The sequence below is a fragment of the Amblyraja radiata genome, chromosome 18 (assembly GCF_010909765.2).
Source record: "Amblyraja radiata isolate CabotCenter1 chromosome 18, sAmbRad1.1.pri, whole genome shotgun sequence".
Classification (NCBI taxonomy): domain Eukaryota; kingdom Metazoa; phylum Chordata; class Chondrichthyes; order Rajiformes; family Rajidae; genus Amblyraja; species Amblyraja radiata.
Window position 1 is genome coordinate 47,571,855 of NC_045973.1, and position 27,838 is coordinate 47,599,692.

General features: G+C 42.8%; 1 protein-coding gene across 13 annotated transcripts in view; it reads right to left on the minus strand.

Annotated features, from left to right (window-relative positions):
* pbrm1 (polybromo 1) overlaps positions 1–27,835 on the minus strand; it is a 68,364-nt gene extending 40,529 nt beyond the window's left edge. For 12 of the 13 annotated variants that reach the window (XM_033037303.1, XM_033037300.1, XM_033037296.1 and 9 more), the window contains exons 1-11: positions 27,679–27,827; positions 25,448–25,606; positions 13,563–13,660; positions 10,289–10,436; positions 9,108–9,260; positions 5,962–6,084; positions 4,404–4,472; positions 4,033–4,131; positions 3,706–3,794; positions 1,706–1,797; positions 1,402–1,618 (exon numbers count right to left, since the gene is read on the minus strand). In XM_033037303.1, the coding sequence (XP_032893194.1) occupies positions 1,402–1,618; positions 1,706–1,797; positions 3,706–3,794; positions 4,033–4,131; positions 4,404–4,472; positions 5,962–6,084; positions 9,108–9,260; positions 10,289–10,436; positions 13,563–13,660; positions 25,448–25,591 (1,232 nt within the window). In that variant the 5' untranslated portion in view covers positions 25,592–25,606; positions 27,679–27,827. Of the gene's footprint in view, positions 1–1,401; positions 1,619–1,705; positions 1,798–3,705; positions 3,795–4,032; positions 4,132–4,403; positions 4,473–5,961; positions 6,085–9,107; positions 9,261–10,288; positions 10,437–13,562; positions 13,661–25,447; positions 25,607–27,678 lie in introns of all 13 variants that reach the window. The other variant, XM_033037297.1, reaches the window with a different exon arrangement.
* Positions 27,836–27,838: the final 3 nt, after the last annotated feature.

Genomic DNA, 27,838 nt, shown 5'->3' on the forward strand with positions numbered 1-27,838 from the left:
CAGGAAGCAGCATGCGAGGCTGGGAAAGCACACCTCGGACCCGCGGACCCTCAGCATAGGAGCACCGTAAGGCTGCGTACACTTCCCCATCCTCTACTTTCTCTATACCAATGACTGCACCTCCACTGACTCCTCTGTCAAGCTTCTCAAGTTTGTGGACGACACAATCCTGATTGGACTGATCCAGGATGGGGAGGAAATGACATAGCTGGCGTCCTGGTGCCATCGCAATAACGTGGAGCTCAATGCTCTTAAGACAATGGAATTGATTGTAGACTTTAGAAGAGCTCCCCCTCCCCTCACCCCACTCACCATCAACAACACTACAGTCACATCTGTGGAGTATTTTAAGTTCCTTGGAATCATCACCTCCAAGGACCTTAAGTGGGGAGTCACCATCAACTCCAATCAAAAAGGCCCAACAGAGAATGTACTTCCTGTGGCAGCTGAGGAAGCACAATCTGCCGCAGGCAATGATGGTCCAATTCTATACGGCCACCGTAGAGTCTGTCCTCACCTTCTCCATCATGGTCTGGTTTGGCTCAGCCACCAAGCACGACACCTGGAGGCTGCAGCGAATCGTCCGATCAGCTGAGAAGGTTATTGGCTGCGATCTTCCCTCCATTGACGAACTGTACACTGCAAGGGCCAGGAAGCGAGCGGGCAAGATCATCTCTGACCCCTCTCACCCTGTCCACAAACTCTTTGAATCACTTTCCTCTGGAAGGCGACTCCGGACTGTCAAAGCTGCCACAGCCAGAGATAAAAACAGCTTTTTTCCCCACGAGTAGTAGTTCTACTCAATAACCAAAAATCTGTAGCCTCCTTTTGCTCTGATATTTTATTTAATTCACATGTTTAATCGATAATGTTTTATTATTAATGTTTAATGTTTTATGTGTCATCCCTAACTGTCATTGTATGTCATGTTGTCACTTGCAGGCGGAGTACCAAGGCAAATTCCTTGTATGTGAATACTTGGCCAATAAACATTCATTCATTCATTAAGTGATTTTAATTAACTTTCCCTTAAGCACTCTAAATTGGCCCATTAACCTTACTGTAGAAATATAGAACACAGAACCAGGCCACCTCTAGTTCTTTTGACAATCTCAAATTGGTTGCATTCATCGTTATTGCACTAAGTATTGGAAGTAAATTTCTTGTGCCTCAAGTTTTTAAACAGCATTCTCAAAATATTTGAAACTGATCTCTAAAGATAACCAACCATAGACTTAAGAGTTATACACGAGTCATTCAAGGAAATAAACATAATAATTGGGAATAAACATAATATAACCAAACAGACCTGTACAAATCTCTGCACTGGTTAAAATGGTAAGGAATCAGCATGATAATTAGCTTTTTTTTCTTTTAAATGGCATAAATACCATTTCTTACCTTATTATTTGTAGTGACATGGGATGTTTGATTTGTTGATAATAATCAGGGTAATCTTTCTTGGAAGGCAGACGAAAGAAAGGCTGAGCCAGAAGGTGTCCCTGACTGTTCCGATGATTCCTAACTGCTTCGAACAACTGATAAATTGGACTAGTTACATCGACAGATGAACCAATGCTTTCTCCGTCAGAGTCACCATCTTCGAAATGAGTGACCGCTAGGGAACCAAGAGATGTGTAGAAAAGCTAAAACAAAAAGCCACTTTCAAAAAGCTTTATTGAAATGTCGTGTCATTGTGCCTTACCACCTAAACCCGCCTCCTCCTCACTCTCAGATCCATATTGCAAAGCCATTGTAATTGCCGACAAACGATCTCCTTGTGCTGACCTTCGGTTCCTATTGGGACGGAAATTACAAAAAACAGGCCTTCAGAAATTCACAACTTTTGTTGCATAGCATCAAGTCTTCAGGGACATTTGTCTCGATCAGTCTAGTATAAGGGCAAGGGAGTGGCTAACTCAGATGGCATTGTGTCACTGCGTCAGGAGCAAAGTAGTTGTGTTGGAACTGAAGTACAAGCCTGCAAACAGAGCAATTGGACAAAGCAGGGAGTGAGGAATGTATGGCTATTTTCTTGTTAGGCAGAGCAGTCTGGGTCGAAAGCCGGTAGAAGGTTGAGGACACTCGTTAACATTATTTGGACTATACAATATATCATGTTAATACTATTACAGTTAATAATAATTTAAGAAATGATAGTTAATTGTATTTAGTTTAATTGAGAAGGCTACCTAAACAATAATATATTCTTTTTTTAAACTATTCACTGCTTCAGCAAGCTTTTCCAGTGGTTAAGTATCCATCACTTTATGAAAACTCTCTGCAGGGTTAGAATGGTCAGTCCTTCAATCAAACTTAATCATTAATTATGTCTGTTATTTATAATTCTCCCAATCTTCAAATTGTGGTATATTTGTTATTTTTTAGAAGACAGCCTTTCTTACATTGTTGTACCTCATGACAACAATATTTTAGAAGAGTTGCTAACAATTATAGAGTTTAAAATGTTCCTTATAGCAGTTACATTTGATACATGACATTAAGTTCCAGGTACTCAATGGCCAGTTATCTGTAGGGCAACATTACAGGAAATGCCAGCCACAGAGAAGACAACATATTAATGTATGAAGAAAAAGGATAGAATAGTGGACATAACTGAAACAGAACATTTCAGGATAACACATTTTCAGGAGTATCAGTTTATTGGTATAGCTGATATATTGCAGTACAGTACACTTCTCTGCCCTATTACACAATTCAGATCTAGGGGGAAACCAAATAATAATAAAAAGCCAACTAGAATGTTCTCTTAAAGATAAAGAGGTCACTGGAACTTAGCAGTCTTTGTGGTAAAATCCATGGCAATACTGATGGTGATTTACAAGAAAGATGGTTTGGCATTTTGTCCAGTTAGGCTGACTATGAAATAGCTGTAGGATGGGGAAAGAGATAATAACAACTTTAAATTTGTTCCCAAAGCAATTAACTCTTGGAGGAATGTAAGGAGAGGTGACAGGATAATGAACACAAATGGTCAGTGGAATAAATGCAGCTACTAATAACAGCTTCAGATGACTTTTGACGGGATTGGCATTTATGTCACGAAGGGATGATGATCAGGAACTCACAAGAAGGAGTCTCATCTTGGGTTGGTCAACAATGAAAAGGACCTCTTGACTACGGGATTTGTTCTATATTTTTGGAGAAATTATTTTTTGCACGTAGATGTTTATAGTAAAAGATATGACATGCAAAAATTTTTTTTTTAATTCAGTAAGTCGCAAAGCATCCATTAACATGTAGACAGAATTTGCATTCATAATGCAGGGCAGAGGGGCAGAGGGAACAAAATAAGATTGACGATAAATGGAGACCGAGAGAGAAATTGAATGACACCCTCACCCTTTCTGTCTTGACAAACGGCATCACTTGCATCATTCACTCTCTCTATTCCTCTGCTCCATTGCCAATTTTACTTTTTGTTCACCCCACTTCTTCATCAATGCAAGTTAACTTTTCATCAATGCAAGTTAGACCCTGTTTCAATTACAATCTTTCCAAGTCTAACAGAGAAGTATCTCTGTTTCTGTCCCTACAAATGCTGCCTAACCTGTTTCCAGCATTTTCTGTTATATTTCAGGTTTCTAGTATCTGCAGTATTATGAACTTCGTTCTTCTATATTATTAATCTTCAAAAGCCATTAATATTAGCCTCAGAAGTATTGGTAAAACAATTATGCACACCTGATTCGAAGACTGGATTTGGTAGGCTCCAAATTGTGCTCAAGGTCTGCTCTCTTCTGATTAAATATCTTCTTAATGGTATTTGCATCCTACAAGGATGAAAAATATATTTTTACCAACACACGTAACAGATTATCATTATACCAGACCCCAAACTATGGACCTGGATATGTCATACCTTTGAATTATCAATAGAACTGTACCAGAAAGATATGTAAAGATATATATTATTATTTCAGCAGTGCAATTAGATAAATCACATTATTTTACCAAAATAATCCGTATTTAGCTGGAACAGTACAGTTATGATTGGAAAATATAATTTACCTTGAAGATTGGTGACCCTGGCTCATTGTAGGTTTTAGCATTTCTTACTAAAAGTTCAATATCTCTAGCCATCACATTAACATTCTTGTAAGCACCATTCTGCAAAAAGAAATTGATATATTTAAGCTCAAGACAAAAATTCAGTGATCCAAATGTATCCGTTTAAAAAATAAGCTGAAAATACATATTTAACAACACAAGCTTCAATATTGAGGGCTAAAGGGAACTGGCGCAAGTGTCGAGGCCAGCATGGATCAGCAGGTTCATAATGGATGGCAGCACAAACACGAGAGGCCTGGTGGCCTATGCCAACTCCTAGTTTCTTATATTCTTGTGAGAAGAAAGAATAATCATTTATAAAATAATCAAACCTGAATCCTCTGTGCAACAGTCTTCAAGTCTACTGGCTCCTTAATAATTTCATAGTAGTCTGGATATTGCTGCAAATTCAAACATAGTCCAATTATTAAAAAGTTTGACTTTGCTGACAAACATATTGTGACTAGAGAAATTTTATATTTTCTAATGTCTGGTGAATGAACAGGTTTTCACATGGGGAAAGCCAGGGAAGGAATTTTGCCAGCCATGAAACCAGAAATTCATCTTATTTTTTTTTAGAAGTCCCTGACATTCAGAACTATTTATAAACTAGTAAAATAAATGTACTTAAATTTAAAAAAATTAAAACGAAAACAAAAACATTTCCCAAAATTACTTTCCCTTTGTCCTGAATTGAGCTGGTAACTTGTCTGGATCCTCTGATACTTTTGTTTCTGCTTGATCAATTTTGTGGAAGTTGTACACCCAACCTCTATACTATTCTTAATAACCAGATTGGTACTCATATGCCTTCTCATTTTGCCCAACCTTATCATGTTCACGATGTACTGTTTACAAAACGAGTTACATCTACCTATATTTACACCGTGTCAGATCATCTGCTTGAATATTAAGCTACTACTTTATAAAGTGCATAAAAATTAAAGACCAGAACCAAGGTGGAATCCTCAAACTTCCACACAACTCATCAACACTGGCAGGACAAGTATTCTTCTGTGAGGTAATATCCCCCCCTTACCTCCCCCATTGTTGATTTGAGTTCTCTAGTCTACTGGAGACATAAGAGACTGCAGATGCTGGAAAAAAAGTCCTGGAGGAACCCAGAGGTGACGTAGCACCTGTGAAGAAATTGACAGAGAATGTTTAAGCTCGGGGGCCTCCTTCATGCTGAAGAAATCTATCAGTCCAAAGAAAGGTCTCAAGCCATAACTTGTCTGCCCATTCCCTCCCCAGATGCTACCCGACCTGCTGAGTTCTTATAGCATTTGGTTTTTTGCTCTTACTAGCGCTTTCTAATATTTACATTTTTACGTTTTAATTTTTTAATATAATTTAAAAAAACCTAACAGAAATTGTAAATGATAATATATTTTGAATATTTATGAATGTCGAGCACATTCAATTTCTTTGTAACGTGAAAAGCCAGGAACCTATCTTAACCAGCTGTCAAAATAATCCTGGGATGTGCCCTGTCACATGATTAGTGCTAATCGGTTGGGAACCTGGTTCTCATTTGAAGGCTTTCACCGATCTGGTCCATGTACGAGTTGAATGCATTACTGAAAATTTAAGCATTTCATGTTTTTTATTTTCACGTTTGGACAATTGGTCATACTAGCAACAAAGGTTGTCCTTTGATGCTATTATTTTATTCCATTCATTTACCACTTCTGACCTTCACTTGTTATGTAAAATGACATAGATGATTGATTAACTTTACCAAGAAGTAGACTTCAGTAGAAAAGATAGAATTTTCCATTAGTTCCACCTGTACCTGCAAATTTTGGGTTCTCAAATGTACAATAAAGTATTTCCACAGCTCACTTATAATACTTTATCAGTCCTTTGTTTATTAGTAGATTTACTCACCACTCTGGATGGCAACTTTTGAAACAGCTCACTGACAAGATGACCTGATGGATCAGCATAGGTGGCTACAGCTTCAAACAGATTTTCCAGCTGTTCCTTTAGATTATTATAATGTGCTGCACCCTACAGGATGGCAAAAAGAAATCCCAATAAACACTACTTTTTATACCCCATCAATTGTAGATATTTTATAATACAAAAGTAGTAATTTGAAATGCAAAGTTAATGTCTTTAAATGCAGATTTGACTATTTATTAAACAACTATGAAGAAATATACAAATAGTTTGTATCATCCCCAAATCCATTGGACAATTGTTCTGAAGAGAAACCTTGGATTGGAATTTTTTTTTTTTAATTTTAAAGAAGATTTCTGATAATCAGGACATATTATAATTCTAAATAATCACAAATACACAACTTGACAGAAATAGTGTTAAAAAAAACACATGACTAGGTGAAAGCATAAAAAAGGTTGCAGTGAACTGTCCAGGAAGAATTAAAGTTACACTTTTATGGTAGACGTGCAGCAGTTAAGCACCAGAGTCATAATTTAGATATCTGGGCCAGAGTACAAATCCCACCAAGGCAGCTACAAAATTGAATTCAGTTAAAAGTTTGGAAAAAAATAAATATTTTCCTACAAATGATGAACATAAAACAGACCAAAAAAAAACACACACACATGCCTTTTATGGGAGAAAATGAGCTATTCTTAGCATGTCTGGTTACGGGGTTGATTCTGAAATGCCACTTAGTTATACCATTATCATTACATTCATACAGAAAATAATTTAAATGAATGAACTCCCACAGACACCAAATGTGGAAACTGTGAAGTTACTCAAAGCATGTGCAAAATCCCCTCATAAACATCTGGTATTAAACAACTGTTCGACAATTTCTGTATAGTGTGATTCTGCAAGTATTACAGCGTGCAAATTTTTCCCTTTACAATTCTGGGATATTTCCTGTTTCACCAGCTTGGCAGGCTTGCCAGAGGAAGCGACACAGTGCTGTGCAGGCAAGAGAAAGTAGGATTTCGGAGTGCTCAGCATTGATTACAAACACCACAAATTCTCTTGTCATCAGATCAAACAAGTAACTTTTACTGATTGCCATCTCCCATCCTCCTTTAGCTAACAAGTCAGTACTACTCCACACTGAACCACACTTGGCAGCCATAGTGGAAGTAGCAAGGGCACAGCAAGAATGGAGAATCCTCAATTCTATCACTAAGTGTCGCATCACCATGGACAGATTTGGCTGCGACCTGAAGGTCACAGGATGCTAACAAGTTAATACGCATGCTAATATCAGCAGCAACAACATGCAAGATAATGAATGGATGAATACTTTGTTGTCACATGCGACAAGTCGCAGTGAAATTCTTTGTGTGTATACTTTGGGTATGCAAAAGTCGCCACATAACGGCGCTGACAAATTTACAAAGTATACACAGTATCTGCGCCAGGTCCTCCTTTGTTCTCACCCCTCCCCACCCCGGGTCCTCCATAGTCCATTGTTCTCCCCCTCACCCATGGCGGGCCCTCCATTGTTCCTTCCCTTGGCAGCGGCGTCCTCACTCCACATGATCCGTGCTGCCGGGTCCTCTCCAGACAGCTCCGTGGCGCCGACACAGGCCCCAGCCACATGGCTCAGTCAACCACATGGCTCCGGCCTCGGCCCCGATTGACTCCACCGGTTCCGACCTCGTCGACTTCGCCAGCCGTGGGGTCCTCGCCAGCTTCGGAGGCTCCAGCCTCGCCTGCCGGCGCTCCGGTCTACTCAACTCCGTGGCCCACCGGGAGGCACATAGCTAATGCATCAAACTCAACCTCTAGTGTCCTATACAATCTGGTTGTGAATGGTGATGGTCAATTAAATAGCCAATGCAAGGAGGAGGCTACAAGTAAATTTCCATCCTAAATGATGGCAGGACCAGCATACGAGTGCTAAGAACAAGGCTGGAGCCACATTTAGCCAATAGAGCAAAATATGTAATTCATCAACTTTATCCAGAGAGCCCCGCCCTCAGTCTTCAGGCAATATAATTCACTCTAAAAAATGTCACGAAACGTCTGACAGCACTGGATATGGTAAAGGCTGTTAGAGCAGATAATGAAGCTGTGGGCTAGAAACCCCTGCTCCAGAACTATCTGGTCCTCAAATTAAGTTGTTCCAGCACAATAACAATTGCCAATGACGGCTTGATTTTGCGAGGATGACTCAATTCAAGACCTCAGCATAGGACAGCTCTTTGGTCTAAATACGGGCAACAACAAAAAAGGGAATTTCAAAAGTGATATGAGACTCCCCATCATTGACTCCTAGGTAGCATCCGACTGAGTGACAACAAGGAACTCTGGTAAAGTTATAGACAACCAAAGCTGGAATCATACCTCATACTAAGGAAGGTGATTCTACTTGTTGGTGAACAATCATCCCAACCCTAGGATATCACTACAGAGGTTCAACACTACAGAGGTTCCAACCATCTACAGGTACTTCACCAATGACCTTACTTCCATCACAATGTCAGAAATGGGTATGTTAGCTGATTATTGCACAATAGTTATTACAACTGTTCAACAAATTAAGCAATTTCACATCTGTTTGCAGCAAGACCTGGACAACATTCAGGCATGGACTGGTAAACGACAAGTAATATTCATGCCAAAGTAGTACAAGGTAATGACCATCTCCAAGAGGAGAACATCTAATCATTTATTCACACAGAAAATGGCATTATCATTGCCAAATCAGCCACCACCAATACCTGGGAGGGGTGGGGGTGGGCCACCATTAATCAGAAATTCAACTGGACAAGCAATATAAATGTTGAGGCTACATGGACATGGATAAGAGATGAGGAATACTGCAGAGAATTGGTCAACCTGACACTCCAAAGTCTTTCCAATTTCAATAATACACAAGTCAGGGACTAATCATTCACTCCCTCCGCTGTTGACAGTCACTGCAATGTGTACCATATTCAGACTGCTCTGCAGGCTACCACGACACCACTTGCCACATCCATGATTCTAACACCAACAGAAAAAGTAGCAGGCACATGGGAACAGATAAATAAAAGCCTTGTCGGGAATGTTCACATCTTGGAAAATTAGTACTTAACAAAAATACTCACATCCTCATCACCAGCTGTGCCAGGATGATCGTGGCCATCATAATCATCCTCTTCATCTTCTTGTTCATAATCTCCTCTTTGAACAAATTCATTTCTGGTTCTTGTATACAAATCCCACAATTTACTTGCTGCTTTGCACTCAGCCGAATCTTCCTACAATTGATTAAACACGATGTTACCTGGTTTTCAACTATAATCCATGAACAAGTATAATTGGTGTTGCCAAATTAATAAACATCTATTAATTCTAGTAAATAGTTGCATCTAAAGTTAGGTATTCTTTAATTATTTTTAAAATATACATTTAAAGTATGGTAGACACAAAATGCTGGAGTAACTCAGCGGGACAGTATTACGATTCTGTCTAAACTTTAAACTTACATCGTAGTTTGAAAGTAGAGAACAAAAATTAGTTGACCAGAAATATTTTAGAACTCATGTTTCTTTCTGGTAACCTAGGCAAACTGGTGGTATAAGATTTTGTAAAAGGAAAGACCCTACAACTTTGAATTTTTAATATCCTAATGTGGATACAGATTCACTTAAAATGTGTTCAAATCACTTTCACCGACAGTTACCCATGACTTGAAACCTCAAGTGCTATGTCATTGGTTTCATAGAACAGTTTAAAATGAAAATAGATTAATTCTCAAACATGGAACAAAAATGGTTTTAACTTTCCAAAAAATATTTCTTGAACGGTCATTTTAATGATGTGATATTTTGCATCCATGTAATTGTGTTAATTATCAATTATGCATCAACAATTTTGAACACTCCAATATCACAAAACTGATTTTAAAAAGTTCTCTAAAAGAGATGGAAATATACATGGAAATGTCAAGATTATAAATGCTCACTGGTTATATATCAATAGGGAATGGTTATACTATTTGAAACTCTAAAGAAATAAATGTTGGTGGAAAACTCTGCCGACACGTAAATATGAACATATTCTTACTTCAGATGCTGACAAATCTCTGCACATCTGCAATATGTTTCATTTTTATTATAAAGTATACCATTTTCTTAGAACAACAGTTTTCATTTTCGATTTTAAAGGCAATATATAAATATCCTAAGAATACTCATCAGACAAATATACAAAAAATAAATGCAAATCAAGGAACTAAAGGTGAGAACTGACATAATGCTATAAGTTTGGTAATTCCATTAATTACCTTATAGTAAGCTTTTGCATTATTAACCATAAGCTGAAAATCAGAAGTTAACTGATCAACGTCATCATATTCCTCCATCTTTAACTTTTGCTGTATCTTCAAAAGATCGATGGGGTGAGAGACCACCTCGTAATAATCCGGTTGGTTCCTAATTTACAGCACAGTGAAAGATATGCATAAAAATTGTGCAACCATCAACTTACAAGTACTGCAAATTTATGTTCAAAGCTAGTATAGCCTTCGTTTCAATTCACATTTCACACCCATGAATTCTATCCTCATTAATTTAAACAAATCCTAACCATGCTCCTCATTGTAACTGCTCGAGGCACGAGCTTTGAGCTACATTAACTTGCATTAATCAAGGCATAATGCAAGTTAAGCAGCACACAAAGCCAACTACCCGATTCTTCATCAATACTGGGACTTCCTAATGGCAATGTGAAAAATCCATTCATAATTTTGAAATATCTTTTACCTATATTTTTAAGGCAGCACTGACAAAAAGTTGAAACAGCAACTGTAACTTCTTCAAAAGATTTAAAATATTGGCCAAAGCCTTTTCTTTGCTGAACCTTCTAGCATTATTAAATTTAACCAAACATTACCTGCATTGTGATAAAACACAGCTGAATGTTTATTTCTTATAAATTTCAGAAGATGAAAACATATGAAACTTAGGATAAATTTAGCATGACACTGAAGTCTCCCAGTGAAACAATTGCAATGAAAATTTAACCTATATCAATGCTGGTTTGTGGATTTCCCAAAACCATTTGATCTAAATGTTATTGGGGGTTCAGTATTGATGTGGATAGAGAACTGGCTGGCAAACAGGAAGCAAAGAGTAGGAGTAAACGGGTCCTTTTCACAATGGCAGGCAGTGACTAGTGGGGTACCGCAAGGCTCAGTGCTGGGACCCCAGCTATTTACAATATATATTAATGATCTGGATGAGGGAATTGAAGGCAACATCTCCAAGTTTGCGGATGACACTAAGTTGGGGGGCAGTGTTAGCTGTGAGGAGGATGCTAGGAGACTGCAAGGTGACTTGGATAGGCTGGGTGAGTGGGCAAATGTTTGGCAGATGCAGTATAATGTGGATAAATGTGAGGTTATCCACTTTGGTGGCAAAAACAGGAAAGCAGACTATTATCTAAATGGTGGCCGATTAGGAAAAGGGGAGATGCAACAAGACCTGGGTGTCATGGTACACCAGTCATTGAAAGTAGGCATGCAGGTGCAGCAGGCAGTGAAGAAAGCGAATGGTATGAATGAATGAATCTCTTTATTGTCATTGCACGCGGTACAACGAAATTTAAAAGGCAATCCCACGGTGCGATTCACAAGAGCAATTTTAAATATATAAGAAAAGGTAAAAATATATACATATTAAAAAAAATTACAGATAAATAACAATAGCAGCTGAGGTAGAACCATTCAGTTGAATGTGAGCGTTATTTCTTATTTTGCATTGTTAAGTTCACGTATGGCTATGGGGTAGAAGCTGTCTCTGAGTCTGTTTGTGCGAGTTTTGAAAGACCTGTACCGTCTGCCAGAGGGCAGCAGGTGGAACAGGTTGTGTCCAGGGTGGGAAGGGTCCTTCAGGATGTTGGCTGCCCTGCCAAGGCAGCGAGAGCTGAAGATGTCCTTCAGGGAGGGCAGTGGGCAGCCAGTGATTTTTTGTGCGGTGTTGATGACCCTTTGAAGGGCTCTCCTGTCCGCATTCATAGCAAAAGGATTTGAGTATAGGAGCAGGGAGGTTCTACTGCAGTTGTACATGGTCTTGGTGAGACCACACCTGGAGTATTGCGTACAGTTTTGGTCTCCAAATCTGAGGAAGGACATTATTGCCATAGAGGGAGTGCAGAGAAGGTTCACCAGACTGATTCCTGGGATGTCAGGACTTTCATATGAAGAAAGACTGGATAGACTCGGCTTATACTCGCTAGAATTTAGGAGATTGAGGGGGGATCTTATAGAAACTTACAAAATTCTTAAGGGGTTGGACAGGCTAGATGCAGGAAGATTGTTTCCGATGTTGGGGAAGTCCAGGACAAGGGGTCACAGCTTAAGGATAAGGGGGAAATCCTTTAAGACCGAGATGAGAAAAACATTTTTCACAGAGTGGTGAATCTCTGGAACTCTCTGCCACAGAGGGTAGTTGAGGCCAGTTCATTGACTATATTTAAGAGGGAGTTAGATGTGGCCCTTGTGGCTAAAGGGATCAGGGGGTATGGAGAGAAGGCAGGTACTGGATACCGAGTTGGATGATCAGCCATGATCATATTGAATGGCGGTGCAGGCTCGAAGGGCCGAATGGCCTACTCCTGCACCTATTTTCTATGTATCTATGTTATGGTAACTTCATTTTTACACTGTACCACAGTAGCAATTAGCAAACTTTACACTCAAGTTCAAACTTTAATAAGTGATTTTTGTACTGCGTTAGAAATGTCTCAATAGATGTAAAGCTATACTCTGAAGAATATTTGAAAGTCATTGTGTTTAAATGACAACAAATGAAGTTTCAAAATCAGTGGGCTGAAGATCACAGTTTTAAGATCAGACGGCTGTGGAAGCCAAGTCATTGGGTAAGGATCTTCAGCCCACTGATCTTGAAAACAGGAGAATGGGGCTGGGAGGGAAAGATAGATCAGCCATAATTGTGTGGTGGAGTAGACTCGATGGGCCAAATGGCCTACTTCTACTCCTATGACTGAGACAATTGCCACTTTATTAAATACGGGTCCTTATTATTATTACTAATATTATGATATTAAAAGACAATATTTAAAAAAATCTGAATATTTTCTGGTTGGGAATGCAGCACAAAAGTAAGCTCTTTCATCCTTCCAGTCTCTGCATATATATTAAAGCAACTATATAGCAGACAAATGGAGGTAATAGTAGATGCCCAAGCAAATGCTAACTACAAACTTGCATTGTAGCAAAATGGTTCTCAGCATTGGAAAAGGAGAAAAACACAAGGATTGTCATGAGTTTCATTAAATGTAAAAACTTATTAAAAACGTGTTCCCTTAATTTGCATTGTATCATTAACATTTTAAAATTGCCCCGTTAATTCTACATAATTTATAATCAGCCAATTGACACGCAATGATTAGAAATAAAAGTGTGTAATAGGAATTTGCAAAGCTGCATTTATATGTGTTCTTAGAAAATACAAAAATAAGATTTCTTCCCCCCAAAATGTGCTTGAATTTTATTGAATTATATAAACCTTTTAAGGCAAGAATTCTAAAAATGCTACCTTCGCTTTGGTGCTCTGATGAAGAGCTCACATAGAAGTCTTCCATGATCATCCTTGTAATCTCTAATGGTATTGTAAAGTTCATGGCAAACAGCAATCTGTTGAAAGAAAATATTTCAAGCAATACTTCTATTTACAAGGTGTCAACCATTTAAGACAAATACGAGACAAGATTTTTATTCCCATGAGTTTTCAAACCTTCTTTCAGTGTTTCATTGTACCTCAAAAGATATATTGGACTTTATACACGACAATGTTAATTCATCACAATGTCAGTCACGTATTATGAGGACAGACTACATAAAGTGCCGTGTTTTCCCTTTAATGTATATCTAAACAAAGTGTTTGAAATCTTAAGGAGTGGATGGAGGGAAACCATTTCCTCTGCACTGGAAATATAAATCAAAGGGCACAGATTTAACAATTGAATTGAAGTTTGTAATTGAAGTTTAACAAATATGAATGCAGGTTAGTACAAATTTATGACAGAGATAGACCAATTTTTATTAGGTTAGATATAACAAGGGATATGGGCAAAGGCAGAAAATTGAAGTAATAGATTGAGTGCTGAATGCTCTCCTCCCTCTTATTCAAAATGTAAGCTACACAAATTAAGTGACATATTAAATGTAGATTTAAAAATAAATTTGAAAGATGATTTAGAAGTTAAAATATCCTTTCGTAACTTTTTACACTTTAGGCAAGTTTGTCTCAACATTCCAATATTTTGAATTGAATATTGAATACATTTTATTAACCAAGTATGTATTTATACAAGGAATTTGCCTTGGTGCTTTGCTCGCAAGTAACAACACGATATATAGTAGACAATTCAAAATAAAACATTATAATTTAAACATGTGAAGAATGAAATAAAATACCAGAGCAAAAGGAGGCTAGACTTTTGGTTGTTGAGTAGAGCTACTGCTCGTGGAAAAAGGCTGTTTTTATGTCTGGCTGTGGCGGCTTTGACAGTCCGGTGTCGCCTTCCAGAGAGAAGTGATTCAAAGAGTTTGTGGCCAGGGTGAGAGGGGTCAGAGATGATCTTACCCACTCGCTTCCTGGTCCTTGCAGTGTATAGTCTGTCAATGGAGGGAAGGTTGCAGCCTATAACCTTCTCAGCTGATCAGACGATTCGCTGCAGCCTCCAGGTGGCTTGGTGGCTGAGCCAAACCAGACCATGAGGAGAAGGTGAAGACAGACATTATGGTGGCAGTATAAAAATGGACCATCATTGTCTGTGGCAGATTGGGTTTTCTCAACTGCCACAGGAAGTACATCCTCTGTTGGGCCTTTCTGACTGTGGAGTCGATGGTGGCCTCCCATTTAAGGTCCCTGGAGATAATGGTTCCAAGGAACTTAACATACTCCACAGATGTGACTGTGGTGTTGTTAATGGTGAGCGGGAGGGGAGGAGGAGCTCTCCTAAAGTCTACAATCAATTTCACCATCTTAAGAGCATTGAGCTCCAGATTGTTGCGATAGCACCAGGATACCAGCTGTGTCACTTCCTGTCTGTAGGCAGATTCCTCCCCATCCTGGATCAGTCCAATCAGGGTTGTGTCGTCTGCAAACTTGAGAAGCTTGACAGAGGAGTCTGTGGAGGTGCAGTCGTTGGTGTAGAGAGAGTAAAGGAGGGGGGAGAGTGCGCAGCCTTGCGGTACTCCTATGCTGAGGGTCTGAGGTGTGCTTTCCCAGCCTTACATGCTGCTACCTGGCTGTCAGAAAGTTGATGATCCACTGACAGAGGGGTTCAGGCACTGTCAACTGGGAGAGTTTGGAGTGTAGTAGCTCTGGCACAATGATATTGAATGCAGAGCTAAAATCCACAAACAAAATCCTTGTATAGGTCCCCTGGCGGTCTAGGTGCTGGAGGATGAAGTGCAGGCCGAGGTTGACTGCGTCATCCACTGATCTATTTGCCCGGCATGCAAACTGCAGAGGGTCCAGCAGGGGGTTTGTGATATTTTTCAGGTGGGCCAGCACATGTCTTTCAAGGGTCTTCATTATTACAGAGGTCAGTGCGACAGGCCTGTAGTCATTAAGACCAGTAATTCTTGGCTTTTTGAGTACGGGAACCATAGTGGAGACTTTGAAGCAGGCAGGGACAGTACAGGTTTGCAGGGACTGGTTGAAAATGTCTGTGTAGACTGGTGCCAGTTATTCGGCACAGAGCTTGAGGATAGAGGGGGAAACATTGTCCGGTCCTGGAGATTTCCAGCTTTTCCACCTCCTCAATTGCTATTGTTAGTGATGGAGAAGTGGCCAGACTGATGTTGGGCAGCAAGAAGGGGGTGGGTAGAGGACGAGGGCCCAGTCTTTGCAGACTGGAGTCAGGCTGCGAGTAGGTGTGAAGTGGTGATTGGGGTTGAGTGGGTGGGGAAGGGTCCACTTTGCAGACCGGACTCAGGCTGTAAGTAGATGTGAAGTGGTGATTGGGGAGGAGTGGATGGGGGAAGGCAGGGAGGGGGTACCGGGGTTATGTTTCTGTCTATCGAAACTGCCGTAGAACTCGTTCAGGTCGTTGGTCAGCTGAACATTGTCCAAGGAGCGGGGGATTTTCCTCTTGTAGCTGGTGATTTCTTGCAAGCCCTTCCACACTGAAGAGGAGTCATTAGCTGAGAACTTGCTCCTCAACTTCTCAGAGTACCTTTCCTCTTCTCAGCTTGTACTTAGCCTGCCTGTAGAGGTCTGCATCCCCGCTCCTGTAGGCCTCATTTTTAGACTGGCGGAGCTGTCCGAGTTCTGCTGTAAATCAGGGCTTGTCATTGTTGAACCTGATCTGGGTCCTAGTGGGAGCCAATTCCAATGAGATAAGCACACTCCCTTTCCAATCATAGTAACTTCAGATGCTGCTGAAGATAGACACAAAATGCTGTAGTAACTCAGCGGGACAGGCAGCATCTCTGGAGAGAATGGGTGACGTTTCGGGTTGAGACTGAAGAAGGGTTTCGACCCGAAACGTCACCTATTCCTTCTCTTCAGATATGCTGCCTGCCCCGCTGAATTACTTCAGCATTTGATCTCTATCATAGTATCGTCAGTATTTTTGGACCCCAAATTTGTGAGACGTAAATAAATTGACTGCTCTGTTAAACAAAAGCTATCTGGGCCGCTAAATTTTCTGCTACCATATTCCAACAGTGCAGCTGACTAAATTGTACCAATGTATTCTTGGAAAGTAGGAACGCAACATGGTCAGATTCAACACGGTCACACTTCAAATTCTGTTTGTTATGATCATTCAAATAAATCATCAAAGCCACTGCTGCAACCTTCAAATAAATTAATTTGCGGGTAAAGTTAGGATCCTAAGAAAGTCATTTTGCATATTGTTATTTTAATGATTACAAACAATTAGATTAAATACATTCGGAAGTGTTTTTGGAATAATTTGAGGAGGCATGGAGTGTATAGACAGGCAATCATAAGATGATGTACTTTGACTACAAAGTTATGTTGTGAGTGACCAAGCTACAACAGAGAAGTTAATAATGAAAATATCCATTATAGATAAATGCACTGCTTAATGAGTTATGGGTGCTACATATATGCCCACAATCAAAAGTAATCTGTTACATAGCAGAATAAATTCTAATCTCAAAGGTTGAGTAATGATATCTCAATGGGTTACCAAGTAAATGAGAAATATGTTTACTTCAATTTGCTCTTTCCCTGAAAAAAGCCAAATAAAATGTTAAATCTGTTTAGTATCAAATAATTAATTCACATTCTATCACAACTACAGTATAACTCTTAATTGGTATGTACTGGACTTTGATGGTGCTGAAGCCTAGAATTTCCCTGACTATTGTTTGTTCTATCAATGCAACACTTCTAATTCTCTGTAATTTAAAATGTTACACAATAATAATTTTTTTAGTGGACTTGTTAAATTTAAAGAGAGAATGGGAACTAGACCAGAGTTACCAGACCAGACCAGAGCAAAAAAGGGAAGAGATTTTCACTTTTTTTCACTTTCCATCACAGCAAGGAATGTGGAGGAGTCACTGTGGTGGATGTTTATGTTAAAATGTATTTTGTTTGTTCCGTTCCTTTTTATTTATGTGACTGACTTGGCAAATGAAATTCCCCGTATATGTTGCAAAACATACTTGGCTTATAAAGTATGATTGTGATTGGGAATGTGAAAAGGAACATGGAAACCTGGTCCCTAGTGTGTGAAAGTGTGCAGGAACCAGTACCCTGGTGAGTTTGAGAGAATGTGGGAACCAGGTCCCCAGTGACTTTAAAGGAAGCACAGGAACCAGGATTGAGTGAGTGAAAGAGAGCACAGTAACCAGGGCCTCAGTGGCATAGAGGGAGCATAGCTTCCTGGACTCCAGTTACTCAAAGTGGGTGCGGAATCAGGATCCGTGATAACTGAATTCAAACAGTAGAACTGTGAGTTTAAGGGGACAGCTGGAACCTGATCCCTGCATGTTAAAGAGAATGTAGGTGTCTGGTTGAAAAATGAAAGGCCTAGACAGAGTGGATGTGGAAAGGATGTTTCCAGTACTGGGAGAGTCTAGGACCAGAGTACACAGCCTTAGAATAAAAGGACGTACCTTTAGAATGGTGATGTGGAGGAATTTCAGGGCTCTTGCTTAACTATTTTTCCCTGTTGCCAGCCAGGCAACCTTGACAGCATTTTAGGTTGCCAAATGACAGTTTAGGTGGTCATTTAAGACGGTTTGCATGAGGCGTGTGATAATGTGCTTGGACGAAGTGCATGGTTACCAGTTGGAATTATGCTCAATGAAGCAATCACATATTATGTTCAAGAAGGAACTGCAGATGCTGGAAAATCGAAGGTAGACAAAAGTGCTGGAGAAACTCAGCAGGTGCAACAGCATCTATGGAGTGAAGAAAATAGGCAACGTTTCAGGCCGAAACCCATCAGTCTGAAGAAGGGTTTTGGCCCGAAACGTTGCCCATTTCCTTCGCTCCATAAATGCTGCCGCATCCGCTGAGTTTCTCCAGCACTTTTGTCTACATTCACATATTATTTCTGCTTCAAATAAAGTCACAAACTAAACATATTCACCAATCAAGACATTATATATACCGCAATGACATACAGCAAAATTATAATACAATATCTCAACTCTTTTTACATATTCCAATTGAAGCAAGCATGTTTTCTGTGAAGGACCGAAAATTACCATGACATGGCCATAGCATGGGTCGTTATTGCTATTGGCACAGAAACACTCTGACTTCCCACATAATTTATCCATAACAAAATATATAGGTTGCAAGGAAATTTCTAAAAGCATTTTATGATAATAGCTGTTAAAACCCGACTGTACCCATCTGACAGGTTAAACATTACACTAACTGACAAGAGATGGCCAAAGGACATAACTGCAGCAAAACTGCATCGGAAATGTCCTCGCTCTTCCCCTCCTCCACCATAGATGAGGCTCGCACCAGGGTCTCTTCCATACCCCGCAACACTGCTCTCTCTCCCCATCCCCGCACTCGCAACAAGGGCAGAGTCCCCCTAGTCCTCACATTTCACCCCACCAGCCGGCAAATACAACAAATCATCCTCCGCCATTTTCGCCACCTCCAACGTGACCCCACCACTCGCCACATCTTCCCATCTCCCCCCATGTCTGCCTTCCGCAAAGACCGCTCCCTCCACAACTCCCATGTCAATTCTTCCCTTCCCTCCCGTACCACCCCCTCCCCGGGCACTTTCCGTTGCAACCTCAAGAAATGCAACACCTGTCCCTTTACCTCCCCCCTCGACTCCATTCAAGGACCCAAGCAGTCGTTCCAGGTGCGACAAAGGTTCACCTGTATCTCCTCCAACCTCATCTACTGCATCCGCTGCTCTAGATGCCAGCTGATTTACATTGGTGAGACTAAGCGGAGGTTGGGCGATCGTTTCGCCGAACACCTCCGCTCAGTCCGCAAGAACCTACCTGAACTCCCGGTGGCTCAGCACTTCAACTCCCCCTCCCATTCCCAATCCGACCTCTCTGTCCTGGGTCTCCTCCATTGCCAGAGTGAGCAACACTGGAAATTGGAGGAACAACACCTCATATTCCGCCTGGGTAGCCTGCGTCCGGAGGACATGAACATTGAATTCTCCCAATTTTGCTAGCCCTTGCTGTCTCCTCCCCTTCCTTAACCCTCGAGCTGTCTCCTCCCATCCCCCCGCCCTCGGGCTCCTCCCCCCCCCCCCCCCCCACCCCCTATCAGTCTGAAGGGTTTCGGCCCGAAACGTCACCTATTTCCTTCGCTCCATAGATGCTGCTGCATCCGCTGAGTTTCTCCAGCATTTTTGTGTACCTTTAACTGCAGCAAATGTTCTTTTGGTAATATGTTTAAAGGTGTCAAAACAAATAATAACATTGGGAATTAAAATACATTTGATTGCTTTCCGTTATCAAACATAGTCAAGGTTCGCTCTAAGACCATGAAGCACAATAGGAACAGATGGTGTGTGAATCTGTGCGGGGTGGATAGATGGCGGTGGGGGGGTTGAGAAGGCAATCGGTGCGGAATGGATGGATTGAGGCAGGTGAATCAGTACGTGTTGGTTGGAGTATGTAAAATTGTGAGGTGAGATGTCAGTGGTGTTGAATGGGGGGATCAGTACGGGAAGGATGGGGGGGATCAGTACAGGATGAATGGGAGTAGACAAAAATGCCGGAGAAATTCAGCGGGTGAGGCAGCATCTATGGAGCTAAGGATATATGCAACGTTTAGGGTCGATATCCTTCTTCAAACTGTTCCTCCCATTCTTCTTGAATAGGGGGGATCAGTACAGGATGGATTGGGGGGGGGGGGGGGGTCAGCGCAGGATGAATGGGCGGGGATCAGTAGAGGATGAATTGGGGGGGGGGGTCAGGACAGTGTGGATCGGAGGGTCTATGCAGGATGAATGGGGGATCACTACAGGATGAATGAGGGGATCCGTATGGGATGAATGGGGGATCAGTACGGGATGAATGAGGGGATCAGTACAGGATGCATGAGGTGATCAGTAAAAGATGAATGGGAAGATCACTACAGGATGGATGGGGAGATTGGTGCAGGGTAAATGGAGGGTGGGTCAGTATGGGATGAATGGGATGATCAGTGCAGTATGAATGGGAGGAGAAGTGCAGGATGGATGGGAAGGGGGCCAGTACAGGATGAGTTGGGGGACCAGTGTAGGATGGATGGAGGGGGGGGGGGGGGGGGGGGGGGGGTGGCAAGAGAATCAATGCGAGGTGGGTAGGGTGATGAATAGATTGAGGGGGGGGGGTAGATGGGGAGGGGAGCACAGGGGATGTCAGTGAGGACTGAATAGAGGAGGGAATGGGGATCATGCGGGATGGAGAGGAGGGGGTCCCAGGATAAGAGGGGTGGAGGGGGGAGAGAGGAGAGAGAGAGGGAGAGAGGGAGAGAGGAGAGAGAGGGAGAGAGGGAGAGAGGGAGAGAGAGAGAGAGAGGTGGAAGGTGCAGAGGAGGTGGGGAGGAAGGAAGGTCAGCGCTCCTCGGACAACATCGCCCCGCTGCCTTGGCCGTCACTGTCCAACTCCAAAGTGCCGCCGCCTACACGCCACCGCCTCCCCTCCTCCGCCAGCCGACAGGAAGGTGCGGGGCCGAGCGGTGCAGCTCAGAGATCCTATAGCTATAGGATCTGTCGTGCAGCTGCTTCAGTCGGCGGAAGGAGGCCTCCGCCTCCCCCTCCTCCCGGCCTCGGCAAGCGGGAGGGGTTGTGAAAGCGCCTTTGGCGAATTTGCAAGCAGTGGCCGTTATCAGGGCGATAGCGGTCTCTGCTTGCAAATCCGCCAACGGCGCTTTCACAACCCCTCCCGCACGCCGAGGCCGGGAGGAGGGAGGGAGAGGGAGGTTCCTTCCGCCGGGCGGGGTGCGGGAGGAGGAGGCGATGGAGCCGCTGCTGCCACTGTTCGGGACCCGTCATTCGCTCCAATCCTTCGCCACCACGCACCTAGTATATTTGCCGCACAATCAAAGATACTAGACGAATACAGCCGCCGCCGCCAACACGAAACGTCATGTTCCTATTCTCCAGAGATGCTGCCTGACCCGCGGAGTTACTCCAGTTTTTTGTGTCTATCGGTATAAACCAGTATTTGATTGCCAAGCCGGGCAAAATGAGTCGGCATTTAGGTTGCCCGGCTGCACTTTGAGTGGTCAATGGCACCCGGGCAACCGCTAATTTCGAGCCCTGAATTTGTTTAACCATGGGGTGGTGAATCTGTGGAATTCATTGCCACTGATGGCAATGGAGGCCAAGTCATTGGGTATTTTTAAAGTGGAGATTGATAGGTTCTTAATTAATAAGAATTAAGGGTTACAGGGAGAAGGCATGAGAGTGGGGTTGAGGGAAAGATAGATCAGTCATGTTCAAATGGTGCAGCAGACTTGATGGGCCAAATGCTGTTCTTAAAGCGCTTTCTCACGGGGCGACTTGACGCAAGAGTTAACCAGAGTTGAACATCGTGGGAACCTCTTGCGATAACCGTACGGCATTCGTTGACCACCGTGGACCACCGTGGCGCTAACGGCAGGTACTCGTGTAACTTGGTGACTCGGGAGAAAATTCAAACAAGCTTGAATTTCTCCAAGAGTGACTTGTACACTTGTGGTTGAACATTGCAACATTATATGCACGTAGTGGCCAGTGCGATATCCGTGCGATATCCGTATTGACTCTTGCGTGTACCGTGGGAACTCCTGCGAACGGTGAACCCGGAAGCTGGACAGAGGGGACAGAAGGTGAGTAAAAATTGTCTTCTGTGGGATTGAATTTAAAAAATAAAGATTTGCATCCGCATATGGACATCAACTTATTCATGAGTTATGTTAATGAGATTCAAGAAAATAACTATAATCTTTAAAAGGGACTTTACTGAAAGGTCCCGCATTTTTATGGTCCGTGAGAAATTTTTCACATGTACTTCTTTGAGAGATACAGCTCGGAGTCCTCGCCGACTAGCGATCGATGCCTTTCCGAAGCAGGGTCCGGAACGCTACCAATCAATGTTCTCCAGAGACCCGTGTAAAGGAGTGAACTGCACATGCTGGTTTAAACCGAAGACAGACACAAAAAGCTGGAGTAACTCAGCGAGTCAAGCAGCTCTGGAGAAAAAGAATAGGTGGCGATTCGAATCGGAACCCTTCTTCAGACATCCTAATCGGAATTAAGTCTGAAGATGTGTCTCGTCCCGAAACATCACCTATTCTTTTTCTCCAGAGATGCTGCCTGACCCGCTGACTTACTCCAGCTTTTTATGTTTTTCTTCCCAGATCTGACTTACCTGCTGAGTTACACCAACATTTTGTGTCCTTTTGTGCGTATTAACCAGCATCTGCAGTTCCTTTAGACATTACCTAACTTCAGATGTTAGAGATATAGCGCGGAAACAGGCCCTTCGGCCCACCGAGTCCGCGCCGACCACCTATTCTTATACACTCCAGGGACAATTTTACAATGTTACCGAAGCCGATTAACTTACAAACCTGTAATCTCTGGAGTGTGAGAGGAAACCGGTGCACCCATGGTCAGGATCGAACCCCGGTCTCTGGGGCTGTGAGGCAGCAACTCTACCACTGTGCCGCATGTAGTCAGATTTAATAAATTGCTGGTGTTGCTTCCAAAGACAGAGGCACTGATAATATTAGATCAGAATTGCATCTTTCCGCTAATAGAGTCAATTATTAGTCAATTAATAATAGAATCAATTATTGTTGGTGACATTTCACCTACGAATATTAGACTATTTTCGCAGAGGTAAGGGCCAATTAGGCATAGCAAAAGGTATGAACACTTTTAAACATTTTTTCCCGACTATTTTGTCAAATGCAAATACAGGGAGAATGATCAAAGTGCTCACATGGCTCACTCTGTTAGAAGCGTTCTGAGTTTAAATGTTCCGTGTATTCCTTCTTAAAGTATAAATTTTTGTGTGGCCAGGGGTGCGATTGAGAACAGCTGGGAAAGGGCGGAGGGGGCGTCACGAATAACAGCGTTTCCCTGGCCATATTATGGCCCATTCCCCAACCGTAACATTAATCAAGCTCTGTCTAACTCCGCCTTCACACCACCCCCCTGTGACATGGGTTAGTCATCGCTGGGCGGGCTGTGGGCCGAATGGCCTGCCAACGGGAGTCAGAGACTTGACACTGAGATCCATTGTGCAGGAAGGAACTGCGGATGCTGGTTTTTACCGAAGATAGACACAAACGCCACCTGTTCATTTTCTCCAGATATGTTGCCTGACCCATTGAGTTACTCCAACATTTTGTGTCTGTGTTCACTATGAACATTGAATTATTTAGTTTTAGGTAACTTACACTCTCTCCCTCTCCCCCGCCCACCCCGTCCTGCACCCCCCCCCCCCCCCCCCTCCCCCTCCCCCATGCAGTAAATGTCGGTAAACCAGTCCAAGGTTTGCAACGATGGTTCCCTCTTGGGATCACACTATCCCTAGCCAACAATTGGCCTATCAGGGAACCAAATATAGACATAAAGTGCTGGAGTGACTCAGTGGGTCAGGCAGCATCTCTGGAGGAAAGGGTTAGGCGTCATTTCGGGTCGGGACCCCTCTTCAAAATACCCTGCTGAGGTCATCTGTTGTTGGCCCTGATTTGTCCCGATCTTTTCTTGCTTCCAGTTCCCCCCTACAATCATCCCGAAGAAGTGTCCCGACCAAAAATGGAATCTATTCCTTTTCTCCAGAGATGCTGCTTGGCCCGCTGAGTTACTCCAGCATTTTGTGTCTAACTTGCTGATTCAGACAGTTTTTGATTATCAAGGATTCTGCACTGACTCTTTACTCTGAAACACACGTTGGAAATTTAAACTTGGGCGCAACTAACATCGTCTTACTACCGTGGGAACTCTTTAACTCAGCGGGCAGGCAGCAGTTGATTGTTGCTCCCTTCAGTTTCCCAGGGGGTCGGGATGGGACTGGAGTTGGGAGGGAAAGGTGGGGGAGTCGAGGGAGAGACAGATGGGGGTGTCTTCATTTACTGGCGGCGGGTGTCTGTCACTGAAATAGGCAGGTGAGATTTCACATCCACCTTGTGTGTGCCTCTCTCTCTCTCCCTCCCTCCCTCTCACACAGGCTGAGAGACTCTGCGTCTGTGAGTGTACGTCTCTTTCTCCCCCTCTCCCACACACAGTAAGACCGAGGTACTGTGCTCAGTCCATCTGTGTCTCCCACATACACAGTAAAACTCTGCTTTGTGTATATACGTCTCCCCTCATTTCTCTCTCCCCCCCACCCCTCTCTTTCTCCCCCTCCCCACCTCTCTCTTTCTCCCCCTCCCCCACCTCTCTCTTTCTCCCCCCACACACAATAAGACCGATGTATTCTGCTTAGTCTCTCTTCGCACCCACACACACACAGATAGACCAAGGTCATGTGCGCTCTTTCTCTTCCGCCAGTCACCCCGAAGTACATCACACTGCCTCTGTGCCTCTCTCTCTGTCTCTCTCCCCCTCTCTCCTAAGTAATGTGGCATCTTCCTGCAGTAAAGTCACGGCATTAGTACAGGCATGTCTCCAAATGAGCCAATTCAACCAAGGGAGGATATTTATAGTGTGTGAAAAAAAAAGTGACATCATTTGTGACACGTGATGATTTAACTACACTTCACAGTTCACAATGTTCATTCAAGATTTAACGGGAAAGCTCGGGAGACGGACAAGTCACTCGCACAAATAACAGAAATGCCGAGTACCGTGAGAACTCTTTATCTCGTGTGATATCGTGCTAGACCACGACCACTTCACTCTGGTTACATCTTGCGTCAAGTCGCCCGTGAGAAAGACCTATTATGGTCTTATTAAACCAGACAATTTCTCCATAAGAATTAAAGGATATAGAACTGTCACTCATGGGCATACTTACTGGATCTACAGTTGGGACATTGGCAACTTTCCTTCTTTTTCTGCTTGATCCTGCATTGCTTCCAGAAACATGATGGCCATCATCACAGTCTCCACCACTAATGCTACTTGAAGGAGAAGTTGCTCTTTTTCTTTTTGAACCCATTGGAACTGGTAATATCTTTTTAAAAAAAAGGGATTCAACAGTGAGTACAGACAAACCAATATGCTCATAAGTTTTGTAATACAACTAGAAACTTCAATATCTAGTTTTTCTCAATATAACACTATTTAAACATTCACAACATTATTTGGTTTTAATATCCAATTCAAACTATGAATCCTTATTTTTTTTGTTTAAAAACAAGTAACAGTAATTCTTGGTTGATTACAGATTTTCTACATGGATAGACACAAAATACTGGAATAACTCAGCAGGACTGGCAGCATCTCTGGATAGAAGGAATAGATTCCACATGGATAACCTGTTCTAATTGCATTCATGTTGGAAAGAGTACAGCTGTTGCTAAAGTGCTACAGCGTTTTCGGGTACTTTGTCTGAATCCTTAAAAATGATATGAGAAAACAAGACAGACAAATGGCCATATATTTGGCATCACTCTCATAATCATGTGTAATCTAGTGTTTGGAAGCAAGAACAACACTTCTCACATTGAAGACAAGGGACCAGGTACTGCTGGTCCGGACCTGCACCCTTCCCAATCAGTAACAGATCACTAGACCTGTCCATTCAGGCCACCAGCGGCAAGGTCTGACCCGCATCAAGGCTTCCCCAGCAGCACACTCAGAAAGCCTTGCCCTCAAAACACATTTAAAAGCATTGACAGCCAGAAAATCCGCACACCCTCATTCATTGGCTCAAAATACTGTATCAATTAGTAGTTTAAAAAAATATCCCTAATAGCCAGAGCTATTTAAAAATTAGTTAAAAAATAGAATAACTTTCTCTCTTCACAGATGAAGACTGGCCAGTAGTGTTTCCGGAATTTCCTGTTTTTATTTCAGATATCCCACAGACACCCTTGCTTCATATCTGCAATTCAACTATCCCCAGTGAAATCAATAGGTCTGTGTACCTTGTATTACGAGGTCAAACCTGGCTTAGATTCTGAGAGGTAACTAATGGGCATTCTCAGCCAGGCACCATGTGATGAGCAGCAGCGTGAAAGAACTAATTTGGCCTTTCAAATCCGACAGTACACGTACAATAAGGCTTAGATTTGCTTCCATTTAAATGGTTTAGGCTGGCAGTACTGTTTTGAACTTACCAATAGATTTGGTTTATGAGGGTAGGGGAAAAGATGGGAAAGAAATCAAACAGCATTTTCCTATCATCATGCGTGAAGATTGACCTTACCAACGAAAAAGTTCTCATGTAACCTGACAAAAGTTTGCTCTGGTGAATATCCCAGCTCCCATCATCATTCCGGTTGCAGTATATGTTAACTGCTAATGTTATTTTCCTAACAAGCTTGTCTGTAAAAATTCAACAGATTTAAGACCAATTTAATGGAATTTGTTTTGTTGCCAAGCATTGGGTAAGAATTTGGTGGCAGAATGAATCCCATGGGAAGCTGTCATTGCTTGTTTATTTCCTCACCCTTCAGATCAAAACATTGCAGAATGTGCAACTGGTATTGATGAGGCATGACCCAAAGGGCAAACAAAAAATGATTGACAGTACGCTACTTTTCTGAAAGACCTAAGTAATTTGGGGCAATTTACAACTCAAAGATATGGGGGGGGGGGGGGGGGGGGGAGGGAGAGAAGGGGGGAAGAGTGTGATGAGAGTGAGGGGGGTGAAGGGAGGGGGGGAGAAGGGGGGGAGTGGGGTGAAGGGAGGGAGGGAGTGAGGGGAGTGGGGTGAGATATTGAGGAGAGTGAGGGGAGGAGTGGGGTGAGTGAGGGAGGGGGGGAGTGGGGTGAAGGGGAGGAGTGGGGCGAAGGGGGAGTGGGGTTAGTGGGGCGTGGGGGGATATTGGGGAGAGTGAGGGGGGAGTGGGGTGAAGGGAGTGTGGTGAAGGGAGGGAGGGGTAAGGCGAGGGGGGGAAGGGGTGAAGGGGGGTGAGGAGAGGGAGGAGGGGAAGTGGGGCCTGATTGACACAACAAAAGAAAAGGCGGCGCTGCGCGTCACAGGCCCCTTCGCCGCCGCCCGGGCAAAAACTCGCCCAGAAACACCGCCCCAACGCGGCATTCCCTTTACTACAGCTCCGCCATCGCGGCTGCCCTTACCGCGCTTGGACGATCAGGAAGGGATGGGTATAATTATGCGGGTAATGGCGACGACAGCGGCGATCCCCCGTCTGTCTGTCTGTCTCCCTCCCCCCGCTGACGCTCCACCCACTCCGGTCCCCGGCGCCGCCGTAAAGCGGGCTCGCTCTTGGCGACACTG